At 36.2% G+C, this 20,662-nt stretch overlaps 2 protein-coding genes across 2 annotated transcripts in view; one reads left to right on the top strand and one right to left on the bottom strand.

The window, feature by feature from the left end:
• si:dkey-154b15.1 (uncharacterized) overlaps positions 1-5,623 on the top strand; it is a 110,354-nt gene extending 104,731 nt beyond the window's left edge. Inside the window, exon 5 of the mRNA XM_051136448.1 lies at positions 5,599-5,623. The gene's annotated coding sequence lies outside the window, so the exon portion shown is untranslated. The remainder of the gene's footprint in view (positions 1-5,598) is intronic.
• Positions 1,616-19,307, bottom strand: thbs3b (thrombospondin 3b). The gene is made up of 23 exons (XM_051136446.1): positions 18,830-19,307; positions 16,432-16,638; positions 16,087-16,340; positions 14,475-14,577; positions 13,271-13,300; positions 13,086-13,168; positions 12,913-12,964; positions 12,648-12,796; positions 10,023-10,160; positions 9,862-9,936; positions 9,582-9,734; positions 9,384-9,494; positions 8,934-9,041; positions 8,620-8,779; positions 8,417-8,535; positions 6,938-6,990; positions 6,538-6,731; positions 6,012-6,190; positions 4,909-4,957; positions 4,627-4,823; positions 2,438-2,610; positions 2,175-2,314; positions 1,616-2,075 (listed from the first exon to the last, which is right to left on the bottom strand). The coding sequence occupies exons 1-23, from the start codon at positions 18,909-18,911 to the stop codon at positions 2,020-2,022; spliced, it is 2,865 nt and encodes a 954-aa protein (XP_050992403.1). The 5' UTR covers positions 18,912-19,307; the 3' UTR covers positions 1,616-2,019.
• Between the last annotated feature and the right edge of the window lie 1,355 nt (positions 19,308-20,662).

Genomic DNA, 20,662 nt, shown 5'->3' with positions numbered 1-20,662 from the left:
GTGCAGAACATCCCGAACAAACACACAAGCGAGGAAGACGCAGAAACCATCTTATATGTAAGAAGATGCAAATGAAAAAGTGATTATCAGCAATAAACAGCATGTGAATGGAAACGGCCTAATGTTATGGAGTGAAATGTCAATCCAGGAAGTTTTAAAAGTTCTCACTTTAAAAAATGCTGCCTTAAATAAAACCCAGTGGTTGGGTTTATTTATATCAACTATTGTTTAAAAATTACTATATTTTTTGCTTAAAATGAACTTAAAATGACACATAATTACTAGAGGCATCACCAATAATCAAAAGGTGAACATTTATTAATAAGCAATTTAAAAAGGTTTATTTATCAACTTATTAATAAATGTTCATTTATTGAACTTAATAAATGTTAATTTCCAACCTATTTTAAGCAACAACTATAATTATTTAAGCAACAGTTTAGCAAGTGTAGGGATGAGGTGGGGGATTAGCCAAACTTTAGCAATGCAGCGCCGAGAGCCGCTACAAACACAAGCACTGACTAGAGTGGCCACTTCAGAGCAACGCACTGCAGACGTGTGCAGTACAGGGGGTCCACACACATGCGAAGCCGCGATCTACTCCGGTTGCCGCGTTGGAGCCGTAACGCGCCGTGTGCAGTGTGTGGTAAGAGATTTATTCATCCTACAGTGTAGATAGCTTTACTTACAACACGAGCGTTTTTTAATATGCATAAACTTGCACTAGAATAGGCTAGGCTAATCAGTGATGATGTTCTTTGATAATGTTAGGCTGCTTTTAACCTTATACTGGAGCTGGTTAATTTGTGGTTACGATGGATTAACTATAGTAATCATGGTTTTTGGTTTTAATTGTCGTAAAGGTTGTGTTGTTATCTGCCCTAGCTCCCTCTAAACGTATTATAAAATGATGTCTTACAACATTTGTTTGCTAAATTACTACTGTAACTTTAAAGTAGATACTAATTTTGTCCTTTAGCATACAGTATTTTAAATGATGATGGGCCTGGTTTGAAAATGTAAGAAGTAGAAAGTACAGATATTTGTGTAAAAATGTAAGGAGTAAAAGTAAAAAGTAGTCAGAAAAATAAATAGTGAAGTAAAGTACTGATACCAGAAAAATATATATTTGTACTTAGTTACTTCCCATCTCTGAAATTAACCCTGTGCCAGCCAAACCCCATCAATCACATTACGTAAACACACTGGATAGCCATAGAGTGCATACATCATAAATACAGCTCAGTTTGATTTAGACATTTAATTCTATAAATATTTAAGTCTTGTTGCTGGCATACTCTCATCTTGCTTATACTGCTGTGGCTACTAATCACCATTTCTAATCACCAAATAGTTTATGTCTTGGCTAAATCACTAATACACCTGTTATACATTTTTCTAAATGCCCTTATTTATTTTCATCAGTAAATTCTTGCAGCACACTGATTGCAAATATGTAGTAGAGCCTTGTCCATGGTACTGAAACGAACAAAATAACTTCACAATCAGTCTCTTTGGATGAAAGAGGCTTTGTGAAGAACAAGATGGAAAAAGTGCTGAATCACTGAACCAAGGCAACACATTATGGGGGTTTACAATGAAACACGACTGTGCATATTTTTAATGGACGAATGTCATAAACACATTTTTATTAACAATGTTTGCAAGCCACCAAATTCACAGTCAACGCATTTAGTCATTTTAATTGCCTGTATTATTTTACAACCTTACTAACTGCTTAATAGCTTTTAAATCTTTATAACATTCATTCCATTAGCTTTATATTTCATGTTTGTTAATTCTCACCCAGAGAGCACAGTAAAACATTTTTCCTATACCACACTATAATACTCATGATGGTGCACAATGCAAACTTGTGCAGTATAGTGTGTAATTTTGATACTTTTCAAGATTTCAAAAGATAAAAAACTAATTTCAATCATTATCTCTTCCTACCTCTCTGAACACACATATACATAAACACCCATGCAGAAACAGCTTCTTGAGATGAGGGGATGCCTATGTCCTCACATTCATCTGCCTCTGGTATAGCATAAAGTCATCTGGGATGGAATCTGTTCAGTATGCAAAAAGAGAGTCAGTCTGAGGCATGTGCTATGTGCTCAAATGTTCAATCAAAAACATCTGTCAGATAGTCAAATCATGCTGCTTACCATTGCATCTATAGCCAAGATTAGACCATATGACGTTTTCCTGAGAGAAGCAAAAGACGCCCAGCCGCCCTCCTCTCATAGTGGTGTCTATCAAGACCCCTGAATCTGCCACCAGGGCTGTGCCTTCATACAATCTTAATCTACACCATAGATATAAAGAATAAAGTCAGACTTTACAACACTTTTTCCAAGTTTTAGTAGTAACAGACATTCAGTACTTGTTTTGTGTATCTCTTAGAGTTTAAACTCAGATTAGTTCTCACCGTATGTAGCCCACCTGTGGGCGGTGAGTGAGGTGCCAGCGATAGGACGTTCTGTCCTTCCAACCCACGTTTCTTGGGTCCTTCCAGAGCAAAGTAACTTCCCCTGGTGTGTCTCCTGTGTGCCACAGGGCATTTCGTAGATACTCACCAGGACCTGTACGAGACTTCACTGCCTGAAAGAGTGAAGAAAACAGAAATTATATATAACACATATACAATACCATTCAAAAGTCTGGGGTCAGTATGATTTATTTAATACTTTTATTCAACAAGGATGCATTAAATTGATTAAAAACAACAGTGAAAATATTTATGTTATTACACAAAGTTTAAATTAAAGGAGAACTCCACTTCCAGAACAACAATTTACAAATAATTTACTCACCCCCTTGTCATCCAAGATGTTCATGTCTTTCTGTCTTCAGTCGTAAGGAAATTATGTTTTTTGAGGAAAGCATTTCAGGATTTTTCTCCATATAATGGATGTGATTGGTGCCCTGATTTTGAACTCCAAAAATGTAGTTTAAATGCAGCTTCAGAGGGCTCTAAATGATCCCAGTCAAGGAAGAGGGGTCTTATCTAGTGAAACGATGTCATTTTTTTCGAAAAATAAAAATTTTTATACTTTGTAAGCACAAAGCTTGTGTAGCACAGGCTCTGGGATGAGCATCCACGATGCTACGAATTAGTAATGGGTCGTTCTTGAACGATTCTTTAATGTGACTCGTAAAGAACGAGTCGTCTCGGGGAGTGATTTGTTCAGTCGCGCATGCGCAACATCCTATTAGGTTCTGTACTGGAATTAGTTCACCTGTTTCGAGTCTTGAGGTTTTTCGAGTCATTCGTTCATCTTATGGGGCTGTCACGTGATGAACGAATGACTCAAACCCGAAAACTTGTCAGATAAGAGGTGAGGTGAGCTAATAGACTAAAGACCCAGGTAAACAATGAATTAATCTTTTCTGTTTCTTATAGCATTATAGTTTTGTCTTGTTTGAAGTGTGATCAACATTTGCGTAAGCAGTAGATGTGTTAGGGAAGTAACACGTAACATTTGAATTACATTTTGCTAAAATGAACTAAATGACTTGGAAAAAGATTTGTTCATTTTGCTGAACGAGACTCAAAGGTCAGAGTCTGTAAAATGATTTGAACTTCCCATCACTACCATGAATCACGTGTAAGTTCATCGCCTGTGTACTGAGTATGGTGAAAAACTCCATCTTTTTTTCTCCTACAACTTGAGAGGAGGACATTGTTGTACCTTTTAGTTTGTAAACAGCGTTTACTTGCACCTTCCTAGTCTTTGTGCGTTCGCCTTGTAAACACTGGGTCTGTAGTTTAATAGTATGTAGCGTCATGAACGCACATCCCAGGGCCTGTGCTACACAAGCTTTTGTGCTTAAAAAGTATACAAATTTTATTTTCTGAAAAAAATGACAGATCGTTTCGCTAGATAAGACCCTTCTTCCTCGGCTGGGATCATTTAGAGCCTTTTGAAACTGCATTTAAACTACATTTTGGTATGCTAAATGCTAAAATGCTTTCCTCAAAAAACATAATTTCTTCACGGCTGAAGACATAAAGACATGAACATCTTGGATGACAAGGGGGTGAGTAAATTATTTGTGAATTGTTTTTCTGGAAGTGGAGTTCTCCTTTAATGCTGGCCTTAAAATGTATCATGTTTTTCAACAAAAATATGAAGCAGCACAATTGTTTTCAACATTGACAATAATAATAGTTTCTTGCACACCAAATTAGCATATTAGAATGATTTCTGAAGGATCATGTGACGCTGAAGTAATGATGCTGAAAATTCAGCCATGAAATAACAGGAATAAATTACATTTGAAATTGTATTCAAACAGAAAATAGTTCTTACACAATACTTCACAATATTACTGTTTTACTGTATTTTAATCAAATAAATGCAGCCTTGCTGAACATAAAAGACTTTATAAAGAATAAAAAATTGTACTGACCCCAAATTTTTTGAACGCTATTTGAATCAGGCCTAATTTATGTCCCAATTCGCATTCTTAAAAATGTAACACTCACATTGCTTTGCTTTTTTTTCATTGCTTTATTCATCTGCCTCAATTATGAAATTAATCTGCATATCATGTGCAATTCAATTACATATTTTGAACTGACAGCCTTAATTTTAATGTTGAGTTTCCGCTCACCTTAAGCTGTAGTCCAGGCTGAGCTGATGCTTTGAAAGGTAAATTTTGCCAATATGTCTGTTCTGTCTGTTTCCACATCACCACATAGAAGCTGGAAGAGTCCTGATAGCCGAAGATGAAGCCCACGTAATCATCATCAGTGGCCGTGTTCACATGGATTGTGCCCTCAAAGTCCACACCATTAAATGCGGTGTAACCTAAACAAAGAATAAAGAGGTTAATACAGCTGTTGAGACACAGAGATGCCTATATGGCACTATGAAAATGTGTTTATGTACGTACCCACAGCCAGACCAGGGTCACTGTTCATGGTCTGCACAATCTCCATTCCCTAAATAAAACACCAAAGCTGTTTTATATTACTTCATAGACTTTATCTACAGTGTGCACAATAATATATTAAAGGAGAAGTCCACTTCCAGAACAGAAATTGACAGATAATGTACTCACCCCTTGTCATCCAAGATGTTCATGTCTTACTTTCTTCAGCCATAAAGAAATTGTTTTTTGAGGGAAACATTTTAGGATTTTTTCTCCATATAATGGACTGCTATGGTGCCCCGATTTTGAACTTCCAAAATGCAGTTTAAATGCGGCTTCAAACGATCCCAGCCGAGGAAGAAGGGTTTTATCTGGCGAAACTGTTGGTTATTTTCATAAAAATAATACAATTTATATACTTTTTAATGTCAAACGCTCGTCTTGTCTTACTCTGTTTTTTTCCGGTTCATGACAGTTAGGGTATGTTGAAAAACTCCCATCTCTTGTTTTCCCTCAACTTCGTCCTATATCGCTGTTTTACTCTTTTTGTTGAGGGTGATTGATCTTCTTTGCATGTTCACTTTGTAAAGACTGGATCGGTACTTCTGCAGCGATGTAGGATGATTTTGAAATGATTTTTGAAGTTGAGGGAGAAAATACGATTGGAGTTTTTCGACATACCCTAACTGTCTTGAGTCAGAATACAAAGAGTTCAGGGAGAGCAAGACAAGACGAGAATTTGAGATTAAAAAGTATTTAAATTGTATTTTTTAAAATGAAAATAACTGATTGTTTTGCTAGATAAGACCCTTCTTCCTAGGCTGGGATCGTTTACAACCGCATTTGTGATCTTTTGAAGTCGCATTTAAACTGCATTTTGAAAGGTCAAACTCGGGACACCATATCAGTCCATTATATGGAGAAAAATCCTGAAATGTTTAACTCAAAAACATACATTTCTTTACAACTAAAGAAAGAAAGACATGAACTCTTGGATGACAAGGGGGTGAGTACATTATCTGTACATTTTTGTTCTGGAAGTGGACTTCTACTTTAAGAGCTCAGAGACTAGCTGATAAAACAAAAGCCTAAAATTATAATGTAAATGATAATTTAATGATCACCTTATTTAGTACTACCCAGTTGGGGTCAATCTGAGCATCTCCTTCTGGATCGAGAATGACTGTCTGAAATGCCCTGAAATCTGTCATAGTGACTTCTGCACTTTCAGGGCATGCATCCAACAAGTCAGTCACCTTATCGTTGTCAAAGTCTGTCTCACACATGTCACCAACCCCATTGGCTAATGGGAGAGAAGGTACGAAACAAACATGTTTATTTTTAGATCGAATCAGTAAGACAATAAGCGTATATGTCACAGATGTAAGGTGTCTTTGGAAAAGAATACTAGTATACTGGCTACTGCATATTATTATAAAATAAAAACTTCTGCAAAACAGCACACATTGTGTTTGGTCCAGATATAATCTCAGAAATAAAAAGTTGCTATTTTGCAGTTTTAATCAAATTTTGTGTAAAATTGTCTAACACCAGTCAAACTTCATGAACTCCAGAAGTCAGAGGTGTAGTTGATATTACTTTTAGCAGTATGCTATATGCTTTTCCAAAATACAGAATTAAGAATCAGACCATCAGTATCTTTTTGACTGGGGTTGGGAACAAGTCTGCAGTTATCTGGGCCGGGAGGAAGGATATCTGGAATCCCATCGTTATCATCATCATCATCACACTCGTCCCCGATGCCATCGTTATCTGAGTCCACCTGAGAACTGTTGGGCACTTCAGGGCAGTTATCCCGTGTGTCCTGATATCCATCACCATCCCTACACGCAGAGAAACACTTTCACTAGAGCTTCAAAGAATGAATGACAAGCAGATTTTGTTGAGTAATGAATCTCACCACAGAAAGAACATTGAAACTGACAAACACCAAAAGAGAACTAACTTAAATCAAGTATAACACTTTAAGTGAAAAATAAAAATAATTATACATGTTCTTGGGTGAAATAAGCATTTATCATGTACTTACATGTCCTTGTTTGTATCACATACATCTCCCACTAAATCGTTGTCCATATCTGACTGCAAAAACAGCAAAATATGGAAATCATTGCATTCATATTTGAAAAGCAGGGTGGCTCCAGTACCTGTCTCTTTGCCTTCAATGACTCAAGTGCCAGTATTTGTTCACAAAATCCAATCAACCTTAATGTATTTATTATATATGCTTTTTAATAACAATTATGGAAGAAATACTGTACTTTGTACATTTAACTGATGTCATTCAAGGATAAGTCCACTTCCGGAATGAAAGTTTCCTGGTATTTTACTCACCCCCATATCATCCAAGATGTTTATGTCTTTCTGTCTTCAGTCACAAAGAAATTAAGGTTTTTGAGGAAAACATTCCAGGATTTTTCTCCATATAGTGGATTTCAGTGGTTCCCAGTGGGTTGAAGGTCCAAAGTGCAGTTTCAATGCAGCTTCAAAGGATTCTACATGATTCCAGCAGAGGAATAAGGGTCTTATGTAGCGAAACGATTGGTCATTTTCTTTAAAAAAATGAAAATTTGAATACTTTTTAAATGTAATGCTCATATTTCACCAGCCCGACCTCAGGCATTACGTAATAAAGTTGGTAAGGTCACACATGTCAGGCGGAAGTACCGACCCAGTGTTTACAAAGCAAACATGCAAAAGAATATCAAACGCCCTTTAAAAAAAAGGTAAAACAACGATGTTGGACAATTCTGAAGTCGAGGAGAAACCACATGTAGGTCCGACATGATTGTGTAATGCGTGAAGATGCGTATGCTCATTGCAGAGCTAGTGCAAGATGAGCATTTGTGGTTAAAAAGTATATCAATTTTTTCTTTTTTAGAAAATGACAGACCATTTCGCTATTAAGACGCTTATTACTCGACTGGGATTTTGTAGAGCCCGTTGAAGCTGCATTGAAACTGCAATTTGGACCTTCAACCTGTTGGTCCCCATTGAAGTCCACTATATGGTGAATAATCTTGGAATGTTTTCCTCAAAACCCCTCAATTTCTTTGCGACTGATAACTTCTTGGATGACATCGGGTGAGTATATTATCAGGAAATTTTTATTCTGGAAGTGAACTAATCCTTTAACCCTAACATGAGTTACTGCGTCTGTAGTTATCAAATTACAAACTAGTGATGGACAAGTGAATTATGAATGATTCATTTTTAGTCTTCATATTTTGAGAAATATGATCAAAGTTTGCTTAAGTAGACGTGTTGTGGATCTTGTAGTTCATGTGATAACATCTAGGATATTGGGGTGCCGCAAGGTTCAGTGCTTGGACCTCTGCTTTTCTTGAATATACACAACCTCACTGGGCACTAACATCGTCGGATGACCTGATGATCTTTCCCTGCCTTTTTTGAGACATCTCAACCTGGATGAAAGACCTTCAGCTTTATCCTAAGAGTGACCCAATCTTTTCTTCCCTTTAGCATTAAACAGCTTTCTTCTTCTAACCTGCATTGGATCGTTGACCTCAGGACAGCTGTCACATGCATCACCCACACCATCTCCGTCTCGGTCTGTCTGCATGGGGTTGGGTATCTTAGGACAGTTATCTAATACATTAGGGATGCCTGTGAAGAAATACAGTGTTAAGAATAGACAAAGCAGTACACTGATGTAAAATCACAGAACAGTTTAAAGTGAATGGGACTGACCATCTCCATCAATGTCATTGTCACAAATGTCTCCCTTGCTATTGCCATCAGTATCAAGCTGATCTCCATTGGGAACGTTGGGGCAGTTGTCACAAGCATCGCCATAGGAGTCTGTGTCAGAGTTCTGCTGGTCCTTATTGGGCACCAGACGACAGTTGTCCTGCAAAATTAAAATAGCTACTGCTTAAGAATGTGTCACATGAAGAACTTGTTTCTAAATAATAAAAAAGAAATTGTCAAGGAAATCAGTCCATGTGAAAACAGATTTATATCCAATGGTTGTTCAAATATTTTTACAATTCTTGGTCAGTAACCTCAACATTTTTAATTCCATCTCCATCTGCATCCTCATCACACTGATCACCGATCCCATCTCCATCTGTGTCCTCTTGCCCAGAGTTTGGGGTATTTGCACAATTGTCCTGCACAGGAATATTCTAATTATTATTCAGTGCATTACTGTTATTCAAGGGATATTCAATTTTATATGCATTTTATACTAAAATGATTAAGAACTCACAGCATAAATTAAAGTATACGTGTTTTGCTAAATTTTGCTGTGATTTAACTGTCATGAGTTAAGCAGTTAATTATTCAAAGTGTACAATGAAGTAGATAAAATGGAGGAAATACAGTGCCACTTTTCAAACACATAAAACCTATTTGCAATCCAATTTAACAGGCTATTTGGACTGCAACATGCAATTCATTTTTAGTGAATTCGCTCCTAAAAAGTCTAGCAAAACTATGGAATGAATATGTACCGCTCTGCAGTGTTTGTCATTGTCAATGCATGGAAGAGGCCCATCAGGGTAACCGTCAATGTCCGAGTCTGGACCACAAATGTTCCCATTACCTGCCCAGCCAATGTTACACTGCAAGACACAAAACAGAGAGAAATGATCCCTGGTAGGAAATGATCTGGATTTACTGTGAAGTTTTTAGAATTTCTAGATTCTCACCATGCAGGAAATGTCACTGTTGCGGCCCATCACACAGTGAGCATTCACATCACATGGGTTATATCCCAGAGTTTCACACGTCCTCCTTGCAAAACAGCCTGCGGTCTGATTACCCACAAACCCAGATTTACACTGGCCACACTTGAACGATCCCTATGAAAAGAAAGCAGTCAGTTTGGTAGTAGCACATTCACGTTTCTTTGCTTATTGCTGCTCTGCTTGACTTGCTGATTCTAGTGGGGTTTTTTTTAATTTATATGCAAATTTTGAGTTTACTCACCACTGTATTTATACAGACTGAGTTGGGCACACAAGCACCAGAGTGCTCAGCACACTCATCAATATCAACACATTCCTGAAAAAATAAACAACATTCACACAGTAAAAGCCTATTCACTCCAAAGTAAAATTCTGTTGTAATTGGATTTTGATACTTTTTACCTGCTTGTGGCTCTTGGCAAAGTCAAAACCAACGCCACTGAGTGTTGGACCAGTGAATCCAATTGGACAGGACTCACAGCTGAAGCCTGTAGCTGTGTTCACACACAACTCGGGAGAGAAACAGGGCTGAGCAGTACACTGTGATAAAAAAGAAATGTAAAGCAAAAAATTGTATTGAATTGTATTAAAGGGTTAGTTCACCCAAAAATGAAAATTAGCCCGTTATTTACTCACCCTCTAGGCATCCTAGGTGTATATGTCTTCATTCTTTCAAATGCAATCAGAGTTATATTAAAAATTATCCAGCCATTACCAAGCTCTATGATGGCAATGGGTGAATGTTTCTCTTCATCAGTCCAATACAAGTCCTATAAAGTGCATTCATCCATAATAAAAAGTACCTCACACTAAAGGTCTCCTGTAGCGAATTGATGTGTTTTTGTAAGAAAATATCCATATCTTAAATGTAATAATCACTTTAATCTATCTTGTGCTAACAGTCATACACGGAAGAAGCTCCGGGCGGATGACGTAGGACGTTTGTGGTGCGCATGCGCCAGTGAGTCTTGTGAAAACCAACATTTGTTTACAGAAGCAAAGGAAGCAAAGTTTCATTACTTTATCAAACCAGTATCCTCTTGGTTTATATCGAAATCCTCTGACATTTTTCTTTACAAATCCTCGTTTCATACTTCTAATTTATGATTTGTTTTGGTTTCTCCACGGCACGTTCGTGTTTGTTACGTCTGAGCGGCGCATGCACAATGCCGACATATTACGTCATCCGCCCAGAGCTGCTTCAGTGAATGACTGTTAGCGCAAGATAGATTAAAGTGGTTGTGACGTCTTAAATATGGACATTTTTCTTTCAAAAACACATCAAATTCGCGGTTTTATTATGAATGGATGTGCTTTATTGGACTTGTTTTGGACTGATGAAGAGAAACACCCGCCTATGCCTTTCTAAAGCAGCCAGGATAATCAAACTATGATTGCGTTCATTTGAGAGAAGGAAGTCATATACACCAACGGCTTGAGGTTGAGTAAATAATGGGCTAATTTTAATTTTTGGGTGAACTAACCCTTTAAATTTACACTTGTAGTGTACTTCAGATCTTGAAAGTATATTTAAGAAATGACCAAGATGATATAATATTCATGAAATAAAAGGCTCCTTACAGTGAACTTACAGAGAGTACACTTTTATGTTTTTAACACATCTAAAAAATGCAGTTTGTAGTAATGCCTTTAAAGTACAAAATACATAAATAATTACTTTAAAGTACAAAATACACCTGTTTTGATGTGTTCACTAACATACTAAAGCACATGTAAAGTACTTTAATTTTAACAGTAATATTCAATATTACATTTTAAATGTACTAATTTGCAACTTCATTCTTACAAATGTGTAATTACAAACATGTAAATATATGAAATCAGTGTTGGGCAAGTTACTCTGAAAAAGTAATTAAATTACTGATTACTGATTACTTTATTTCAAAAGTAATTAGTTACATTACTAGTTACATTACTTTTTTTCTGTACATCCACGAAATTTACGTGAAATAGTAAGTTTGTGTGTTGCCTAACATCCCAGCATAAACACTTCCGATAAAATATTTGTTATTAAAGCATCAACATTCACAAACCACTGTTATTTTTACTAAAAGCAATAGGCTGATGCATGCGTGGTTGCAAAATGCACGGCATTTCTAGCGGTGAGTGGATTCTCTGATTGTCCACTGCATTCCAGAAATCAACATTGTTTAAAATACGTGTTATAAATAGAAACTCTGCTTATGCTTACGCGTGTTAATCATTTTTGTTTTACAGTAGTTGTTCTTGTTGCTTTTGTGCAATACATGAATAGCAATTCATTTGTTTTAGATATTTTATGTTTAGATATTTCTATTTTGCGCGAGTCCCGCAAATCATTTTATTCTATCGCATCCCACACAACTCATCTCTGCCCGCCCGCAGCCCCGCACTCGCACTCGCCCATGAAGTCCCAGCACCGCTCTCTGTTGCGTCGACCCGCGGCGCGGGACAAGACGAGTGCGGCTGTGGGCGTGTGCGCGGGCAGGCAGAGACTCATGTGAAGACAATGGAAGTTGATGCGTTGCTCTCCGCACCCGGTACATTCTCAAGAAGTTTTAATGTGCCCTTTCAGGTGTTTTAAAATGGATACAGAGTTTTTCACGGTTGAAAATGTTTTCTTCCCCTCTGACAACGCACAATAATGTTCTTTCCTTTAACAGAAATAAACTCAAAATAATGATTGTATTTCCAGCTACAGAACGTGTACTTTCCTCTCCCCATGCTGACTTTGTTTTCATTGGTAGAATCCGCCTCACAGGCGCTTACCAGTCAAAGTAGGTCTCAGGTAGAGGACGTCACATGTGCTAGTCAACACCCTTTTTACAATCCAGATGATAAAACAGATTCTGTCGGCAATGATGTAAAGCAGCGGTAACGCATGCTTGTAACTATACTCTAATTACTCATTTGGAAATTATAACATGTTAAATTACTCCGTTACTAAAAAAATAATCAAATTACAGTAACACGTTACAAAGTAATGCGTTACTGCCCAACACTGTATGAAATACAATTAAATACAACCTCATCAATGTCCTGGCAGTGTGTTCCGTTTCCAGTCATGCCCTCTGGACAGGGGCCACACTGATATCCTGGGTACATCATGCTCTCCATGCAGCTCACGCCATTATAGCAGGGGTTAGGATGACACCGTGACTGAGGCTCATGGAATCCTGCAAAACAAAGAGACACACATACATATTACCTCTATACTATAAAAAAATCTTCAGACATGTTTATCAAATCTTGGTCTGTCATCTCCTGTTCAGTCTCCTTCTTCATCACTTACCACATACTTGACATTCAAGAATGGTGTTTCTGATGAGAGACATCTCTTTTGTCTGAAAACAAATCAAAGCATAAATAATTCAGTTTTATAAAATGCAATGTTTAAACTAAAAACAGAAGTCTGTAATAAACATATCCTCCAGTTCAAGCTTAATAACATGCAATGTTAAAAACCTGTTCTCTGATATCTTCTCTCAGCTCTCCCATGATCTGGTTAAAGATGATCAATTGCCCGATAAGAGCTTTGGTGTGATCACCTGGCCATGTGAGAAGCTATTTTTATTATCACAGAAAAGGTATGAATATAATTCAGTTGTGATAGTATATTCACATATGATTGAATCTTTGTTGATATTTACCAAGGATGGCGTTAATAGCGTCACTGCCTACTGTAAAGAAACAACAGTCACATTTTATCAAATGTTTCTAGTTTGAAGACAAATGTATATATTTATACTACTGATCAAAAGTTGGAGTTGGTAGGAATTTTAATGTTTTTGAAAGTCTCTCATGCTTATTTGTAACCCAGGACCACAACACCAGTCATAAGGGTAATTTTTTTTCTAAATTGAGATTTATACATCAACTTAAAGTTGAATAAATAAGCTTTTCAACTGATGTATGGTTAGACAATATTTGTCCAGGATACAAATATTAATACATAAATATTGAGAAAAACACCTTTAAAGTTGTCTAAATAAATTTCTTAGCAATGCATATTACTAATCAAAAATTAAATTTTGATATATTTACGGTAGGAAATTTACAAAATATCTTCATGGAACATGATCTTTACTTAATATCCTAATGCTTTATAGCATAAAGAAAAATCAATAATTTGGACCCATACAATGTATTGTTGGCTATTGCCATGGCATATTGCCAAATATACCCGTGCTACTTAAGACTGGTTTTGTGGTCCAGGGTCACATTTGATCAAAAATACAATCAAACAGTAACATTGTGAAATATTATTACAATTTAAAATAACTGTTTTATATTTGAATATATTGAAAAACATAATTTATTCATGTGATCAAACTGAAATTTCAGCACCATTACTCCAGCCTTCAGTGTCACATGATCCTTCAGAAATCATTGTAATATGCTGATTTGCTGCTCAAGAAACATTTTTGATTATTATCAATGTTGAAAACAGCTGTGCTGCTTCATATTTTTTGTGGAAACTGTGGCACCTTTTTTCAGAATTCTTTGATCAATAGAAAGTTCAAAAGAATAGTGTTTATTTGACATTTTGTAACATTATAAATGTCTTTATGCCAATTTTGATCAATTTAAAGCATCCTTAATAAATGTATTAAAAAATCTTACTCACCCCAAATGTTTGAATGGTACTGTGTATCACATTCTCTACATTTCAAGATATTTAGCATTTTTAAATTTCATGAATTATTAGGAGGAATAATATCTGTGATGTTTCTGCGTTGTCACAAGAGGGCAGTATGATTACATGACAGTGTTTGGAATGGAATACTATACTGTGCAGGATGTATTTTTAAATATAGTAGGTGAAAAACAATACAAGTTCCTCTTATGCCGTACCTGCATTGTTGATAGCTGAATCTCCTTGGAATGGACAGTCAATGAGGAGACCAGCTGTAGCCAGAGAGCCTCCCAGAGCCAGTTTAACAGACTCTATTGAGCCCTAAAGCATATATGAAACAAACATTTACATATTTTGTTATCCCTCTTCTTCCACACGTCACTGTTTAACACAATGATCTTCACTCATGTGTAAATGTACACCTATGGCTCAAACAGAGAGTGTGCTTTCCGTTAGGTCTCAATGCAAAATCAGGATTGTTACAACAATACTAAACACATTGACTACAATGTCTGCACAACTTTGCATATGTATATTAAACACGATGACAATTAGATATATACATCGGTCTTATAAAAAAAATCATAGCACTATGCCCAGGTTATGGCTGATGGATGAGTCTCTATGACATTTTGGTCTATTTGGCTTGAGTTTCTCCTTAATATAAGTTAATGAGACTTTTCTATCCAGCTTTGTTGTCTGCCAGGTCAAAGAATTAAACCAAAGCCATATTTAAGTCAGGTAAATAGCACAAACCACACAATTTGAAATATAATTTATGAAGTGTGCAGCTACTTTAAAGTGTTAGTTTACCCAAAGATTCTGTCATTTACTCGCCCTCACATTGATTCCAAACCCACTTTTTAATCCATATTTAAAACACAAATAAAACTATTTTTAATATCCTCTATTCTTCCTTATATCCTTTTATGTCCATCGAATTCCACATAACAAAAATTGTCACACAGTAAAGTACAAAAAATATATTGTTGCATAAATGAATTCATATGACTTATAATCCATATGTAATAGTATTCCACATGAGGGGTTTAAACCAAGGCTGCTTAAGATGTATTTATATCTGTTCATCATATAAAGTCATCTCTTTAGACTTAGATTAAACTGCTCAATTCATGTGGATTATGTTTACAATATCTTTCAATATCAGTGAACATTTTTAGTTGTCTTTTAAAGGAGAAGTCTACTTCCAGCATAAAAATTTACTGATAATTTACTCACCCCCTTTTCATCCAAGATGTTCATGTCTTTCTTTCTTCAGTCGTAAAGAAATTATGTTTTTTGAGGAAAACATTTCAGCATTTTTCTCCATATAGTGGACGTCTATGGTGCCCCAAGTTTGAACTTCCCAAATGCGGTTGTAAACGATCCCAACCGAGGAAGAAGGGTCTTGTCTAGCGAAACGATTGGTTATTTTCATAAATCGTTTGAAGCTGCATTTTGCAAGTTCAAACTCAGGCGGACCATAGCAGTCCATTATATGGAGAAAAAATCTTGAAATGTTTTCCTCAAAAACACAATTTCTTTACAACTGAAGAAAGAAAGACATGAACATCTTGGATGACAAGGGGGTGAGTATATTATCTTTAAATTGTTGTTCTGGAAGTGGACTTCTCCTTTAATAGAGGGACAGACATCTGTCAAGTTTCACTTTTGAGTTTGTCTTATGAGTTTGGAACAACATGAGGGTGAGTAAATGCCAGATTTTAATTTCTGGCTGAACTATCCCTTTAAATTTGCTGTATAGTTACTCTGATTCACACTGACTGCATGGCAAACAATGTTCATTAATTGTTGACCTAAATAAATCACCTGTATCCTGGCATAAGACTTCTGTCCGGTGCGAACATCCACAGATTCTGCCTTTGATGGAAGCCCGACAAATGAAGGGAGGCCCTGAGCAGAGTCCACCAAACGGCAGTTTACATAAAGCTCTAGGTTTATGTGACTGCGTCTAAGCCCACTCATTCTGAGTATAAGTGATTGGGCGCGTCCCTCAGCGAGGACTGGATTTTGTAAATTGACAGCATGAGCTTTTCCATCAGAGCGCAAGTATCGCACCAGTACTGAGGAGAGAAAGGAGGTCATCTTTCCAAAGACACAAACTGCATCTGGGGAAATGTTTGCAAATGTACAATATGAGCAAAAAGAGCTTACATTTGTTGATCTTGCCTACAGCAGCAATCTCCAGGTACTTCTTGTTGTCCTCTTTATCATAGAGACCGAACAAAACGCCACCGAGTTTGGGTGGCAGCATGAAGGTGGAGGTGATGTACAGATCTCCAATCGTCTGCAGAGCTCCAGACAGATTCTCTATAGCTGCAACTGTCTGATGTGCATCACTGAGCTCCAATATATTAATCACTGAAAGAGAAAGTCACATGCACAGGTAACACAGGTGCAGTACGATGACTGTTTTATGTTTTATAAATGGGAAACTTTTGGAAAAAGTAACTAGTAAAGTATGCATTACTTTTTTAATTTACAAGAGGCGTTGTGCGTGCTGTGTGAACATTAATCTTACTGTAGTTCTGACTAAATGTGTACATGCATTAACTCATCTCACTTGTGAATAAAATGAATAAAACAGTTGAAAATGATTCAAACCTACAATAATTAAATATGTTAAATAACACAAATTATCTGTATGCATTTAATCCCATTTTATTAACTAGTGTCTTTGCTACTGACCTTCTGTGATTCAGTTCAGCTATATTAATAAGCAAAAATGACTTTAGATACACATATTTGTGTTTCTTTTTTTTCTTTCTTTTTTTTTTTTTTAATGCTGAAGAGTGTTGAACTTTCTTCTCCTGTGTCCTATTTTTCATGCAATCCAGAATGGCAGCACAACTGAAAGGTTTGTTTGAGCTGCGCCCTCTAATGTACAGACGTGAATTTACATGAATTTACGTGAATTTACAAGCTTATTCATTACAGGTTTGGTGTGAAAGGGCTTTTACATTTGACAAAAATAAAATGCTTTTTATATTAAAAACAAACTAGACCAGACAGATTTAAAAAGCAGCCTAATGCAAAAGTAACGTAACACATTACTTTCCACAAAAAGTAACTAATGTAATTAGTTACTTTTTAAAGGAGCAGTGGAATATTGTAATGCATTAAAACTCATACTCATACAGCCGCATGATAAATTGTATTTTAATTGTGATCATGATTTCTGCTTCCCTTTATTTATTAAGCATAATCGTCCACAATATTTGCAATTTGGCTATAAACCCTAAAGATATTTAATTTTCAATTGGCGTTTGCAATTGGGCAATAATCAATATGGTACTGATATGTCATGCATACATTTTTTTTTTTTTTTTTATCTATAACCAAATTTTAAAAGAAGCGTAAACGCAAAGATTTTTTTAAGATGGTGAATTTAAAGCTTTGAGTTAATAAGTAAGGAATAATTGATGATGGGCTATTGAGTTAACAGAAAATAATGCACACACACAAATAATGAGGTGGTGATGAGGCATGTTTGTTCAGAATACATTACCTAATGTAAATTTGTACTTTTTTTTTATAAAATGTTAAAAAATTAGGATATTTAAAATGTAATATATATATATATATATATATATATATATATATGCTATATTCATGCTGCATTTCATGCTGGGAATTTACAAACATTGTTAATTTTTTTAATTCTTTGTTCATAAACTATTTGGGACAACATTCGGGGCATTCTGTTAGACTAGCATGTGGTTTTATGAAATTTCATGTATTCACATTTCTTAGTATTATGACCTAAAAGGTCCCGTAAACTGGAAAATACGTAATTACTTTTACAGTGCAAACCACAAACTAAACTGAAGCTGGCTCTTTTTCTCCAGATAAAGGACGTTTTACCTTTATATCTCTTCTCTATTCTTCTGGTATATGCAAAATGTGAATGAAAGGAGGCACTTTCTCATTTTAACTTAATTCTTTTATGAATATTTCTCTACATAAACATCACTCAGCCATTTATTTGTTGTGCAAACTAGTTTTTATAATTACATTTTACATTTGTTTGCTGCACACAACACTGTTAGCAAACATTTTCATCCAAGAAAGAATATCCAATAATAGTAATATAGTTATTTATATATTTAATTATATAGTTTTTTAAACGTGCAATAATAATAACGAATGACTATTATAACAAATCTAAGCAGCAAATATTGACCCTAAATAAAAAGTTGATTTCTGACAATCAGTGTTTGTATGGATAACAGCTACCATTTGCATGTTATTATCTCATTGTTTGGGCGCATTGTCTCTGAGCACTGACTGGGTCGCTGGGGGAAGCATGAAATGAGACAATAAAGGACAATTTGGGTTAGGAATTAACGGTTTAACAGCACAGCCAACAAGCTGACCACTTTCTGTCACCATAAATGTGAGAGCACTGAATTTACACAATCACTTGTAATTGTCACAATAAACTTAAGAAAAGCAGCGTTACAGTCCAATGGAAAACAACAACAACAACAACAACAACAACAAAAACAAACAAATCAGAGTTTATACTACGTTTATAAAAAAAAAAACTAACCTTTAAATTCCGACGATTCGGAAAAGTGTCCGAACGCAACATACAGTACAAGCAGATTTGGTACAATTTTCCTGAACTCCATCCTGGAGCCGATATTTAATAAACCGATTAGAATATAATCCAGTTAAACTCTCGTTTCCCAAAGACACGAAGAGCTCAAAGCGTCCAAGAGCTTCATAACATCACATAAACCCGCTGACCGTTTTCTCTGAGTCGTTGTGACCTGACCGGCCCGGGGTTCAAAGTGTCTGAGCGGGTGAGTCTGCGGGTCCTCCGAGACTCTGCAGCTCGACACTTTCTATCCCAAATGAGAAACAGAAGTTGAGCTGCAGGCGACGGCAGGGGGAGAGATAACGAGCCTTGTCAATCAACTTACAAGTATTTATTGCGGCTCTCTCCCGCTGCGTCCTCATACCGCACTGAGCTCCTCTCAGATTGAATTTCACCGCGCAAATAAAATATCTTTGAACGTTTTGTTTAGAAAAACTAAAAATAAATCTAGTGAGTTTGGGTTCTGTGAATGAAGACGACGCCCAGAGTTACATAATTAAGCTATGCGAAAGCTTGGATAACTTTGAGGGCGAAATCCGTTGAGACTCAATTCGTTTGTTTGTCTTTCTTGTGTATGTGTGTATTGTTAGTTTGTTTGTTTATAAATGACAAGATTATTTTAATGTTTTGTCAATGTTTTGTAGGGATAACCGCTCTTGTTAGCTCATTGTTGCTATGGTTACCTCCTCAGTTCACTAGCGTTTGGCGCCAAAACACGCTTTGCCTAACTTGTAAATGGACCATGTGAATGAATGCAGGAATGAATGAATACACAACAACTGTTTACTGCCTACAAATGGTTAGCCTACATGTCACTTAAAACGTTCTAGTATTTTAACAGGGATGTCGCTAGCTAGGAGGCCCAATGCAATAAACTTCCTGGTGAAAAAACAGCATATGCTGGTTTTGTTGCTGGTTTAAGCTGGTCCTTAGCTGGTCATGTGTTGCTCATCAAGGACCGGCATAAACCAGCAAAGGACCAGCTTAAACCAGCATCAAAACATACCTACTAGCATATGCTGGTTTTTGCACCAGGGCTGTACAAGGGCCCCGGAAAACCTAACATTTTATGACGTTTTATTTTAGGGATGGGGCAGATATAATTGTGTGTGTATCTTGACTTGACATGACTACATGTAATTACATTACAAACCTTATTAATTGAATCTGCATATGCTGTATGGACATATGAATACAGCCTGGATAGAACACATACAACTCCAAGGTCTGTTAAAGATCACTTGATCTGAAAAGCATCTGCTGTGTACAAACATCTGACAGACAGATGTCAGTTTTTCATACATCCTTAATCATAAACATCTTAAAGACATTTAGTAGATATTTAACTTATTTAGTTCAGATGTCAGTTTTACATACATTCTAGATCATAAATCACTTAAAGACATCTAATATACGTCAATTTGACATCTGATAGGAAATGTCCAATAGATGTATTGCAGATGAGCAAACCCAGATAGCACATATACGTCTGCAAGATGTCTGTTAAAGATCACTTGATCTGAAAAGCATTTGCTATGTACAAACATCTGACAGACGTCTGGAAGATGTCAGTTTTACATACATCCTAAAACACCTTAAAGACAATTAATAGACGTGTATTTGACACCTAATAGGAGACGTCCTATAAACGTATTGCAGATGAGCAAACACTTTAAAAAAATATGTCTTCCAGATGTAAATACAGACATCAAATAGACGTCTCCGTGATGTATGTGTACCATCAGGGAGGTGTCCTATTATACACCACTAGTCAAACATCCT

Source organism: Labeo rohita, chromosome 19 (assembly GCF_022985175.1).
Source record: "Labeo rohita strain BAU-BD-2019 chromosome 19, IGBB_LRoh.1.0, whole genome shotgun sequence".
Taxonomy (NCBI): domain Eukaryota; kingdom Metazoa; phylum Chordata; class Actinopteri; order Cypriniformes; family Cyprinidae; genus Labeo; species Labeo rohita.
Note: the sequence above shows the minus strand (reverse complement) of the source record. Positions and strands in the feature narration are given on the sequence as shown.

Coding starts and splice junctions, on each gene's coding strand:
- thbs3b (XM_051136446.1), bottom strand. CDS start 18,911: ATGGAGTTCAGGAAAATTGTACCAAATCTGCTTGTACTGTATGTTGCG. Junction 12,965..13,085: donor GAGAAGATATCAGAGAACAG/GTTTTTAACATT, acceptor ATTTGTTTTCAG/ACAAAAGAGATGTCTCTCAT. Junction 9,937..10,022: donor TTGCCAAGAGCCACAAGCAG/GTAAAAAGTATC, acceptor TTATTTTTTCAG/GAATGTGTTGATATTGATGA.